The 13,791-nt window shown below is 34.2% G+C and overlaps 1 protein-coding gene across 2 annotated transcripts in view; it reads right to left on the bottom strand.

Annotated features, from left to right (window-relative positions):
- Positions 1 to 2,232: 2,232 nt before the first annotated feature.
- mora (cysteine and histidine rich domain containing protein) overlaps positions 2,233 to 13,791 on the bottom strand; it is a 33,715-nt gene continuing 22,156 nt past the window's right edge. The window contains exons 4-6 of one of the 2 annotated variants that reach the window (XM_074179443.1): positions 11,679 to 11,873; positions 2,429 to 2,648; positions 2,233 to 2,330 (exon numbers count right to left, since the gene is read on the bottom strand). In XM_074179443.1, coding sequence (XP_074035544.1) covers positions 2,457 to 2,648; positions 11,679 to 11,873 — 387 coding nt within the window. In that variant the 3' untranslated portion in view covers positions 2,233 to 2,330; positions 2,429 to 2,456. Of the gene's footprint in view, positions 2,649 to 11,678; positions 11,874 to 13,791 lie in introns of both variants that reach the window. The other variant, XM_074179438.1, reaches the window with a different exon arrangement.

The following is a 13,791-nucleotide window of genomic DNA, read 5'->3' as shown; positions in this document are numbered from 1 at the left end:
CAGCATTCATTGTGAAAATGTGATATTTTGTTTACAATTTTGTTATTTTGAATCATTCTATTCTGTTATTGTCTGTAATTTCACATGTTTTAGCCCACAGAATCTTACTTTTTACCTAGAAATGACTGATTTTTGGTACAGTTGTTTTCCTGGAAACTTTGAGCTATAGTTAAGGAAATTATTTTGTAACCTTACAAACTTCCTCTCGTTCATTGGTGTTAATTCAGGATACATTTGGTTGAATTTTTTACACGTTCTGACAATGATTTGATCACTTTGTTCATGTGTATTATAAATAATTTCATAAGAAGTTCGTTTGAATAATCGATATTTGCATTCATTTTGGAAGATGATTCGAAACACCGTCGATAACTCTTTGTAAATTACTTATAAAAGTAACCGAACAAGCTTGATAATTCCACTGCTACCTAAATCCAAATTCTAAAAAAAAATAATGTTTCTAGAAGAAACGACTTTATTGAGAAAACTTGACGATTTAGGTATAGGGACATGATATATCATCTTGAAGCATTTTTCACCATCTTTCAATTTACCGAGTAATATACAGGGGGTTTCATTTGAAAAAATGAACTTTTGACTACTTTCATGCACAATGGAAATAATAGTAATTTTAGCACGCCCTGTATGATATGGAGTCGATTTCTTGGTGTTATTCGAATATTTCCAGTTTGTCATCAAAATATCAACTTTTCATGAATTGAGAGTACTGACGTACTTAATTTCAATTAAGGCTATGTTTTGAACCATATTTTGCAAAATTTTAATTTCATTTATTGTTTCATAGATTTCAAATGTGAAAGTTTTATTAAAACAACAATAAAAATAAAATAAAAACAACAATAAAAATTAATTGGCGCCCCGGGGCGACTTCATTGATTCCAGTGGCCATTTGCTTTTTCAGCTGCAGGAAAACCCAGAAAAACCTGCAGCACCACATCATCTGAAGATCTTGATCTGACAATGTCCTCTCTCTTATAAAACAAAATGTAGGGTGTCTCCAGAGGCTCCAATAAAGCACAATTTATTTTTTATCTCGAAAACAGATAGAGATAGGTATAGGACATTATTAAGAAAAAAGTATTAAAATACCAGAGCGATTCCAAAAATGTATTATTATACGGGGTGTTCCATTTAAAAAAATAAAGTTGCTAGGACTTTTTGATAGAAGTGGCAACGCCGCAATGCTGAAAATATTTTAGATCGATAGAACAGGTAAGGAAATGTGAGAGATGAAATTTTCAGAAAAATCATGCTTTGCGTTTTCCTGAAACGTCTAACCTACCATCGACCGTGAGTCAGACTGTATGTATGTATGTATGTATGTATATATATATATATATATATATATATATATATATATATATATATATATATATATATATATATATATATATATATATATATATATGTATATATATATATATATATATATATATATATATATATATATATATATATATATGTATGTATATATATATATATATATATATATATATAAAAGATAAATGAATAAGTATCATTCTGATCATTTCCATATTGATTTCAATTCAAGAGCCACTGGTAGACAGCTGTTTCAGCCTGTTGGGCATCGTCAGTACCGGGCAGGCGGTTCTCGATTGAAGACAAAATGAGAATAACCAAGAGAAGTACTTGATAAAAAAAACTGCGTAAACGCAAGCGAAACATAAGTGGAACCACCTATTGGTGTGACACCCAAGTCAACTTGCCACATTTTTATGCCTGTGTTGGTAGTTTGACCAATCAACCGACAACTGCGGCCACCGCGGTCCCCGGATTTAAATCCATTGGATTTCTTACTGTGGAGGCATCTAAAAAGCCCCGTTTACTCTGCACGAAAAGAGAAGCGGATCGAGCTGGATTGAAGGAAAAATAACAGATACACTTTCACGTGGCTGATGTAATACCCCCAAGGGATTCTCCTGGCCGTGTGGGATAGCTAGGGGGTTTTAGTCGGTAGAATTTCGACTCTACCGCTCGCGATAGAACCTATATGGTGGTGCCCATGAGCTGGGTTTCCCCCGAACATAAAAAAGATGGCAACACGAAAAAGTTCTTTAAAAAATTCGAGGATCTTCGGCCACGTCTATGTGGACTACCAAAAATGCGATAAATTCACCAACTTATGAGTTGTGAGGTTAGGTCTAGGAGACATACTAGTTAGCTTCAATGGGTTTGAAGTAACACACATGCTGGCTGTAAACTGAAATTTATTTCAAAAATAGGTAGCTTCAGTGATTTTTCTTTGTAAAAGTGAACGAAATCTACTTGATTTTTTGTGGTTAGATTCTCTGAAAGTAACATTAGTGAAAATATAAGGCATACTATGATATATATATATATATATATATATATATATATATATATATTCATATAAAATATATCTTACTTAAGACGTCGAATTGAACACAAAACAATTATAAGTCATCCAGATCTACTGCTTCTACTTGGGGTGTAATTTTCTCAATGTCCGTTGGTTTATTTCCTTCTAGATTTTCTTGCTGAATGGGGTCACCGAGCTTCAACCAACTTCCTGGTTCAGCCTTTTTCAGTTTTATTTCTACTTTAGTTCCGAACATAGTGACTTCACTAGCTTCCACAATGATAATCTGAAACAAAATTTGATTGCGCATGAAATTGATTATAGTGAAGCATTTTCCGGAATTGAAATATTTTCTAAGAAGTTCAAATACAATGCTCTCATCAATTTTCATAAAACTTACAGTAACGTAGTGAAATAAAAGATATAATACATGTATAAATTAGAAAAACAATGAAATATAAAGCTACTTTTCAGGCAATTTATAAAATATACTTTGGACGTAAATAGTGCCCCATCATAACTTTTGAATGAGGCAAGATATCAAAGTTAGATAAAATTTACGTCAAAAGTCATTATTTTCAGTACTTTCTGGTGAGAAAGACAATGGTGTTATATCACTTGTCGTAGAGAGGGCTCTACCAAATTTTTTTTAACCAAATTTAAAGACTGTCAGAAAAGCACTTGAGGTACTCGTCTCCAAGAACAGTTTAGAGCGGGGGTCTCCAAATTACGGCCCTCGGGCCAAATTACGGCCAAATCCAGAATGCGACAGCCAATGATTACCTAATTGTTGTTACTATTGCTGTGATAAGTTGAAGAAGAAAACACAGAATGATTATTACTCGGTTTTATTTACTTGCAAGGTAAAATTTAACGACAGAAATGATGACAAATAAAACTGAACTTGAGTATCTAAGTTTAAGCATATTAATAACTAACAAATAATTGAAATGAATCACATTGAAACAAAAACACTAATGAGATTTATGTAATTGTGATTTTCCACCGACAATACTTTGTAGTTGTGGATCAATTTTACTTGTACCAATTATTAAAAGAGATTCAAGATGCTCATCGGTTAATTGAGATCTGTAAACATTCTCTGTGTACTTCATCTTGGAAAACGTTTTCTCACACAAGTAACTAGTACCAAAAACAGAAAACAACCCACAAGCAAATTTATGCAAATTATCAAATTGTTCCAGTGGAAGACTTATAAAATTCCAACAAAGATGAATTTTGATATTTGTTCTTAAGCATATCACTGCACCGTAAATCAATAATTTCCATTTGGACTTCCGGAGCCAGGGTTTCAATGTCAGAATCAAAAGGATTTTGAAAAAGCTTAATTTCATTCGCAATGACATCAAAATCTGAAAAACGAGTATCAAACTTCATCTTCAAAGCACTCAAAGTTTCGATTGCAAAATTGACGGGAAATTCTGTCTCTGTTGTGTGGCTGAATATTTCACATGTTTCAAAATGTGTGAAACATTTTTTACGTAATTGCGATTGAAATAGTATTATTTACTGCCTGAAGGATTTGATACTGGTGTATAAATCAGAGAGAAGCTGATTTTCTCCTTGCAATCTCAAATTCAGTTCGTTCATATGATTTGTCAAATCGACATAGAAGGCTAACTTCCACATCCATTCACTATTTTCTAAATCGGCAAAAGGGCGCTGCTTCTCATTTAAAAAAATTTCGATCTCTGCTCGAAGTTCAAAAGAGCGCTTAAGGACTTTTCCGCAACTAAGCCAGCGTACGGCAGTATGATATGGTAAATCATTTTCTCCAATCTGTTGAATAAACTCGCGAAATTGTCGGTGATTCAGCCCAGTGGATCTGATGAAGTTAACAACTGACATGACTGGTTTTAGAACTTCAGACATATCCAAACATTTTCCGCACAAGGACTGTTGATGAATGATACAATGTAAGACTAATGGTTTTGAACCACATTTTCTACATCATTTTCTACAGCCTTTGACACAAGTGCAACGACTCCTTTATTTTTACCATACATATTTTGCCTCCATCAGTTGTTATAGATTTCAAATATCTCCATCGAAGGTTCTTTTTATTAATGGCATTTTCAACTCCCTTAAAAATATCTGCCACAGTTGTCGTGCCGTGAATACTATCAATATCAAGAAGTTCTTCATACACTTTATAGCTTTTATCTACTCCGCGAATAAAAATCAACACCTGAGCAGTATCTGACACATCCGTTGACTCATCCAATGCTAGAGAAAACCACTCATGAGGTTCATTTTTGTCAGACAGTTGAGATGATATATTTTCTGCGATGTCGTGCACCCTCCGAGCCACGGTGTTTGCTGACAAACTGACACTTTTAAATAAATTTACTTTTTCGGGGCATATTTCTTCAGCTGCTGCAATCAAGCATTCTTTTATCATTTCTCCATCGGTGAATGGTTTGCAACGTTTTCCGATTTCAAGAGAAACACGAAAGCTGGCGCGAGTTGCAGACTCTTGTTCAGTATTCGCTTTGGTAAACAAAGATTGCTGCGATTTGAGTCCGCGTTTCAAAGCTTCAAATTTTTCCTTCCGCAAACTGTATACTTGGAGTAACTTTGAAGATGTTTCGATTCATAGTGTCGTTTAATGTTATAGTCTTTGAGAACAGCTATGGTTTCATTACAAATTAAATATAGCGCCTTATTACTGGACTCAATCACAAAGTACTGAAAGTTCCATTTTTCTTGGAACTTTCTGCATTTACTGTCGATTTTTCGCTTCTTTTCCATACTAACAAATCACACATAAAAATCAAAGTCAAATCAAAATTTCGATTATTACTTTCTAGACGTGACAGTTCCTCATATAAAGAGAGATTTTGATCTTCGGTCGTGCTGGCTGCATTTGTTTGTGGCACGATTCCAGAAGCCACAGCCCCATCAACTTCAATTGGATTTCTTTCGGTATCATTAGTATATTTATATGCATCAACTTCATTTGGACTTCTTTCGAGTGAATTTGTACATTTATGTTCGTGTTTGTTATGACTACTGGTACTTAAAGTAGTAGGTGTTTCTGAATTTCTAATTTCAGCAGTGATTTCACGTGGGAAATAATAGCTTTGGATAGGAAGAAAATCCCTGCGTTATTAAGGAGGCTTAAATTGCGTCCTGAGTAGAAATTTGATTTAAGCAAAGTGTTATTGCAGTCGAGTACGTGCCTATGTAAATGTGCTTCATGAAAGGCTTTAAATACTGCTAAGTTATTATTGTAAACACGTTCATTCCATCCATTCTGCATGTTGGGTTACTTTAGTTAGAAAGGTTTCTTTGAGATTTTTAGATAATTTACTGGGCCATAATATTACAATGTTTCTCTCATTAAAATTTGTAGAGTTGCTAATGGCGGTATTGATTAAAGCTGCATCATTAGCTCCAGACTTGATGAGTGATTGAGTTATATAACTATCGTCGGTATTTCTTTGCATGACTCCTGCTAAATTCCTTCCATAGTGTCCTGCTACTATTAAAATATTTATCTTGCCTCTCCCGTTAATTTGATTATGGATAGTAGGCTGTACTTTGTTTTGGTAAGACGTTCTAATTGGACAGTTAGACGTTAGAATGCTCGATTCATGTCTATTTTGATTAAAGGTTTTCGATCTCAGCTCACTGTTCAGCTTTGTTATTAGATCCGAGTTTCTCATTTCTCAGTGTTTTTATTTCATCAGTATGTATTTCATTTTCCATGGTTAGTGTTTCAATCGAAATCAGCATCTTATTTTTAGTAGCAATCATTTCAGATAGTTCATCTTGAAGTGTGGCTATATGAGCTGTTAGTTCCTCTAGCTTTTCGCGAAGATCAATGTTTTTTAGTTCTAACTCGTAGTTAATTTTATTGAGATACTCAACTTGACAATTGAGCTCTTTAATTTTTATTACGTTGTCCTCTTCTGCAATGATAGCTTCATTTTGAAAGTCCATGGATGCTCTTTTCATTCTACTAATGTAATTTTTCTGATCCTTATTCTCGGTCTTCAGTCTTTTCAAATCTTCCATTTAAGTCATTCATCCTCATTTCATTTTCCATCTCTAATTTCTCAATTTGATGGTCTCTTTCAGATAAATCCTTCTTCAGGATTTCAAACCTTTCTTCCATTTTTACTGCAGCCTCTTCATCAGCTTTTTTCTCCTTATACATTCTCTAGAGCACAATATTTTAGAGCCATCAACTGCAAGATGTTTTTTTCTATCAATACAACTGGCATGGAACATACTGAAGCATTGTATACAACAGACGTTTTGGCAATCTTTACTTTTGCAACATTTAAAACTTGACGTCATTTTGGGTTGGTCCATATCCTCTTAAATTCAAGATTCGTCAAATTAGCCAGTGTGAAACCCAGTTTGTCCAATCCCCTTAAGTGCCTCCGAAAAAAAGACAAAAGAACTTCTGTTTTGTCAGTTTTTCAAACAGTTTTTCAATCCAAAAATATTTGTTTTTCACAAATATGCACTACAGTTTCAAATGCATTAAATCAAAGCATTAGCCAAAACATAATGCAATCTGAACAACTGTAGATTTGGGTGCTTGTTGTATTAAGATTAACTCAAACTAACTTGTAATAGTGTAGAAATTTGCCTCTGATTAAGAGCTACTCATTAAACATGTTTTATCACTAATCAGTTCAGAAATCAATTTCTGAACTGATTAGTGATACTTTTATTGACGGGTGTTACTTTATTCCACAATAGACAGTTTCGCTTCCTTCGCTTTTCCTACGCAGACTAACTCGCAGTTGCGCCGCTAGCCTTTTTATATGCAATTATTACTGCCATCTCGAGGTGATCGAAATACACTAGCTAGAACCAGAACTTTCTCGAACCAACGCGGTAATTCCAAATATTTAATTACGCCTAATGCCCCCTAGCGGGTAGCTGAAAAAGATAGTACATACTACCACAACTCGCCAAAGTGTCACAATACACAATAATAATTGAAATGCAAAAAAAGCGTAAGTTTGCTTAGGTCACGCACTTTGCGACTATCCTAGTCTAGAAATATAGTTAAGGGCAGAAACTGGCCCTTGGAACAAACTGAAAAAATAATTATGGCCCGAAGGCTTCAATGTTTGGAGACCCCTGGTATAGATAATGAATTCAATGATGAATTTGACTATTGGTAATGAAAGTAGAGATATAGTTCTAAAACAATTTCATTGCAATGGAACAGCAGGCCATCTAAACCTTATTGAATATAGAAGATCCACATGGAACATTTCTTTATTTTTACAAAAAATCCTACATTATTTCGACTCACGTTTTTCTATTACCATAAAGATAAAATTTGTTGATAAATCTGTTATTTTTTCTTGCACCAACTTAAAAGTGCTGTTCACTCATGCAAAACGTGAACATTTATCTCTACTAATAGAAATAAAACGCATATTTTACTCATCAAATAGTATGCATATATCATGGGAGATTGCTGCAGAATGCCTGTTTGCAATTTAGGCCAAGCATTCAACTGCTTTAACCATACAAATTTATTAGTAGTACTTTCCCAACCTACATAAGATAATCTTATAAATACTACTTAGCTACTTGAATTGAAGGGGTTATATTTTTAGGAGTGATTCATTTTTGGGAAAGAAAGTTTTTGGCTTTCTACTACTCCATCTTGATACAGAAAAAAAGGATGAGGGAGTCTTCCAAAGAAAGGAAGGAAGTAACTCTATACATGGATGTGTAGATCATGCAAAGAAGTAACTTTCAGACACAAACTGAAAGAAAGTCCTCCTGAAACAGCTACTTTCATATAAACATTGAATTACACGAAAGAAAACCTTAGGGCAAGTGTCTTAAGGCGAAACATCGATATATACCAGAGAGGATGACAGTGTTCCATGTAAGTGCAATTTGCTACCATTCTTTAAAGTAGAACTCATGTGAATGATATCTGATTTTTATTCCACAACGAATGTTTGAAATACAAACTGAGTAGAGAAAAGTATCTTCTGTATAATTCAGTGTTCATATAGAAGTATTTGTTTCGAAAGATTTTTTTTCTTTCGTGTAATTCAATGTTTATATGAAAGTAGCTGTTTCAGGAGGACTTTCTTTCAGTTTGTGTCTGAAAGTTACTTCTTTGCATGATCTACACATTCATGTATAGAGTTTCAAATTGATTACTTCCTTCCTTTCTTTGGAAGATTCCCTCATCCCCTTTTTTTTGTATCAAGATGAAGTAGTAGAAAGCAAAAAACTTACTTAGGTACATTTCACTAAACACTTATGATGATACTAATGAATGATTTTTTTGCTAGTGTCTTTTTGGCAACACTGTTTTTGACAGATCACGCGTGAATCGTGTTTGTGTCACTGTCAAACTTGTTCAGTTTGGTCTATAATTTAATCATGAATCGACTTACGAAAGAACAACGCTTGCAAATTATTGAATTTTATTATCAAAATTCATGCTCGGTGAAGAAAATGCATTGTGCACTTCTTCCAATTTATGGGCAGTTTCGTCGGCCTACTGAGGGAGCTATTCGGAAGCTTGTGACTAAATTTCGAACTCAGTTTACATTATTGGAGATTAAACCACCAACAAGCATACGTAGAGTGAGGACCAAAGAAAATATTGCGGCTATATCCGCCAGTGTTCGTGATAACCGTGAAATGTCGATTCGCCGCCGTTCACAGCAATTGGGCCTCTGTTACTCCACTACGTGGAAAATTTTGCGAAATGCTTTGGGTGTAAAACCTTATAAGATACAATTGGTACAAGAATTGAAGCCACACGAACTCCCACAACGTCTAACATTTGGTGAATGGGCGCTGGAAAAGTTGAAGGAAGATCCACATTTTTATCGAAAAATTGTGTTCAGCGACGAGACTCATTTCTGATTGAATGGATACGTTAAAGGGCAAAATTGCCTCATCTGGAGTGAAGACCAGCCACAAGCATTGCAAGAGCTACCGATTCATCCCGAAAAATGAATGCAAATATTGATTATTCAAATGAAGTTCTTATGAAATTATTTATTATACACGGACAGTGTGACAATCAAATCATTGCCAGAACTTGTAGAAAATTCAACCAAATGTATCCTGAATTAACACCAATGAACGAGAGGAAGTTTCTAAGATTACAAAAAAATTTTCTTAACTATTGCTCCATGTTAAAAGCGCCTTCAACATTACCAAAACCTGTTACTTCAAATAAGGACAATACTGTTAACGTTTTGACATATTTTTATGTATATCCAGAAGCTTCCATTCGCAGTGCAGAAAAAGATGTAGGTGTATCACATGCTTCAGTACAACGAATTTTGAAAAATCACGAAATACATCCGCATAAATTTACCAAAGTTCAAGCTCTAAAAGCAGAAGACTTCGAACGTAGAATGCATTTTTGTGAATCCCTTTTGATTCATACACAGGAAGATCGGGAATTTTTGTCAAAAATAATTTGGAGCGATGAATCAAAATTTACAAGGGATGGTATTTTCAATAAAAAGAATAAACATTTTTGGATTGATCATAATCCTCATGTTACAAAAGAAATGGGTTTTCAAGAAAAATTTGACCTGAATGTTTTCTGTATTCTGAAGAACAATAAAATTAGCTTTTTTATTTATGAAGACACACTGAATGCAGAGAGATATCTCCAAATATTAAGGACGACTGTTACCGATTTTCTTGAAAATTTGCCTTTAGAGGAATATAGGAAATCGTGGTTTCAACTGGACGGAGCGCCAGCTCATTCCACCCAGGAAGTTTCCAGAAAACTTGACGAACTCTTCGACGATCGTTGGTTTAGGCGTTTAGGGCCGTGGGATTGGCCACCGAGATCACCCGATCCCACGCCACTTGATTCTTTTTCATGGGGTGTTTCAAAAGAAAGGGTATATAGTACTCCAGTGCCTACCAAAGAAGAATTGCGACGGCGAATAGTGCGGAGTATTGAAGATCTGGATCCCCAGGAAATTGAAAAAGCAACCACAAGTCGCGTACAAAAAAACATTATAAAATGTTTAGAATGTAATGGACAACATTTTCAGCATTTATTGTGAAAATGTGATATTTTGTTTACAATTTTGTTATTTTCAATCATCCTATTCTGTTATTGTCTGTACTTTCACATGTTTTAGCCCACAAAATCTTACTTTTTACCTAAAAATTACTGATTTTTGGTACAGTTGTTTCCTGGTAACTTTGAGCCATTGTTAAGGAAATTATTTTGTAACCTTACCAACTTCCTCTCGTTCATTGGTGTTAATTCAGGATACATCTGGTTGAATTTTTTACACGTTCTGACAATGATTTGATCACTTAGTTCATGTGTATACTAAATAATTTCATAAGAACTTCGTTTGAATAATCGATATTCGCATTCATTTTGGAAGATGATTCGAAACACCGTCGATAACTCTTTGTAAATTACTAATAAAAGTAACCGAACTGCTATAAGCTTGATAATTCCACTGCTACCTAAATCCAAATTCTAAAAAAAATTATGTTTCTAGAAGAAGCGACTTTATTGAGAAAACTTGACGATTTAGGTATAGGGACATGATACATCATTTCGAAGCATTTTTCACCATCTTTCAATTTACCGAGTAATATACAGGGGGTTTCATTTGAAAAAATGAACTTTTGACTACTTTTATGCACAATGGAAATAATAGTAATTTTAGCACTCCCTGTATGATATGGAGTCGATTTCTTGGTGTTATTTGAATATTTCGAGTTTGTCCAAACTATCATCAAAATATCAACTTTTCATGAATTGAGAGTACTGACGTACTTAATTTCAAATAAAGCTATGTTTTGGACCATATTTAGCACAATTTATTTTTTATCTCGAAAACAGATAGAGATAGGTATAGGACATTATTAACAAAAAAGTATTAAAATACCAGAGCGATTCCAAAAATGTATTATTATACGAGGTGTTCCATTAAAAAATGTAAAGTTGCTAGGACTTTTTGATGGAAGTGGCAACGCCGCAATGCTGAAAATATTTCAGATCGATAGAACAGGTAAGGAAATGTGAGAGGTGAAATTTTCAGAAAAATCATGCTATGCGTTTTCCAGAAACATCTAACCAACCATCGACTGTCAGTAACGCTGTATAATATAGTTATCGTGATTCTTATATAATCAGAAATGATTAGGGAATAACAAAATTAGTTAGCTCCCTAACTATTTTATTAAAGGGGAACTGCTGGAAGTTAGGGGGCACTATATCTTTTACTTGAACTATACACTCAAAATTTCATCACACACAAAAGAAAATGAATAATATTTACTAATCCGAAATACTTACCCCTTTCAATTCAAAATCTAGCAGAAAAAATGCATTTTCTTGTTGAGGAAATACTAATCTGGCATAAATTCGAATTGGATTCAATTTAACAACACTTTCTGTTGGGCAGTACTGCTTGGCATAAATAGATAAAATCACATGGGAACCAGTCTGATGAAAATCCCATCGGCATTGAACATGTTTCTTGTCACCAGACTGAAAAAAATACAGATTCAACAACAGAACTCAATTCACTAAAAAAAATTATAAGAATTAAGAATGCAGCTGATTTTTTTGTTCATATACATATACATGTTCGGTTTTCGCGGTTAGTAGTATGTTGTAGTTGAGTTCGAGTTGAACCGCTCCGGTGTTTTGTGTTCGACGTTTCGGCTCCGATTTTGGGGCCATTTTCAAAAATTTTATGTGACTTGACGCCGGGGCCTCAATTTTTCTACTCCCCAGATCGTCACGAGTTCTATTTGCCCACTCCTTAAATTGTTGAATCCAAGTAGTAGGCAGATTAAGGCCCACGCGTTGTTACATTAATTTCTTGAAAATGGCTTCGCCATCGGAACCGAAACGTCAAACACAAGTCGAAAGCGCTCGCATATAAATAAATAGGAGTTATAAAGCTTCAAATTCTTTTTGTAACTTATATTAATATTAAAATACTGAAAATAAAGGAAAATTAGTATCATCATTCAATATATATATATATATATATATATATATATATATATATATATATATATATATATATATATATATATATATATATATATATATATATATTTATGCGTTTCATACCTAGCTGAGCCACCGATAGCAAACCCCACATGCAATCTCGAGCCACTATTTCAAACCTGAGCCATATATATGGCTCAGGTTTGATTTTTCCGTATTTCTCACTCATCTGCTGTCCAAGAGCCAATATTCGAAGGAGGGAGCGCGAAGCCAATATTATCCAATCATTTTCGTAATGCCCCGTCACGTGTTTCTTTTGTAAATAAGCGTTATTTGACAAAGTTCAATGGGTCAGGTTGATATGAAAGATGTAAAAATTAGTTCGACGAAATTCCAGAATGGCGCTGCATGTGCTTCCATCATATACAAATGTATACATCGGCAATACCAACTCCTACATGCGAACCTGAGCCATATGAGTTTGGCATCACTGTTTCGATTCTTCAACAGGGGACTTCACTAGAGTGTTTAAAGTTGTACTTAAATATGTAGGAACCAGGGCCGTCGTCGTTGAAGCCTCCTCCCTACTTTTTCAACTTGGGAAAAAGTTGGTACATTTTTGGCCGTGAAGATAGAAAAAAATAATACATAGTAACAAAATGAATAAACATCAAAATAATAAAAATAAGAGAAAAGAAAGGGAGATGTAATAAGAAAAGGGAAAGAACCAGGAGAAGGTTGGGATTTTCCAACATGCATAACTTGGAGATTAAATACTTTGAAATTCTGAGCTGTTTGAAAACTTCAAAAAAGTTTGATTTCTCCCAAGTGAGAGAACAGTCCACAAATTTTGTAGTGACAATTTTAGAAAATTCCTAACTTTTCGCTGAGTCTTCGACTTGGAAACGTTGGAAAATTTCGGGCCGCGAAGATAAAAAAAATTATAGTAGAAAACAATAAGCAAAATATTATGTAAGTGTTGTTTCCTTTCATTTGTACTGAATATTCCTATAAATGGTGGATATGGTGGAAGACCAAGGACCGTGGTCCAAAGTAGAATAATTCGCATTATTATTTTTATGATTACCAAAATTTCTTTTTGTTTGTGCATACCCTAATGAGCATAAGCATTCAGCCAATCTTTGGCTAGCTCAGTAAGAAAATTAATTTATTATAGTAGTAACTAATCCCTCGGCTTTCATTTTCTTGAAAGTTGGTAAATTTTGCTGTTGGGCTTGGGGAAAATTTGGATTCCCTCCCCCCTGGTTTTTCTTTTCGCTGCGGTCCTGGTAGAAACCATGTCTCAACGAACTACTAAGTTTGTTGTTGTTATTTTATAATTAGAACAGCCAAATCAATTCTGTGATTCCAAATACCTATCTTGTGTGTCTGTGCATGTTTATTTTATTTCAACTTTATGCTTCATATATGATCGACTGAAAATCTA

This window comes from Leptinotarsa decemlineata, unplaced genomic scaffold (assembly GCF_025532065.1).
Source record: "Leptinotarsa decemlineata unplaced genomic scaffold, Ldec_3_MD MMD2_P_RNA_scaffold_14, whole genome shotgun sequence".
In the NCBI taxonomy this organism is placed as follows: domain Eukaryota; kingdom Metazoa; phylum Arthropoda; class Insecta; order Coleoptera; family Chrysomelidae; genus Leptinotarsa; species Leptinotarsa decemlineata.
Note: the sequence above shows the minus strand (reverse complement) of the source record. Positions and strands in the feature narration are given on the sequence as shown.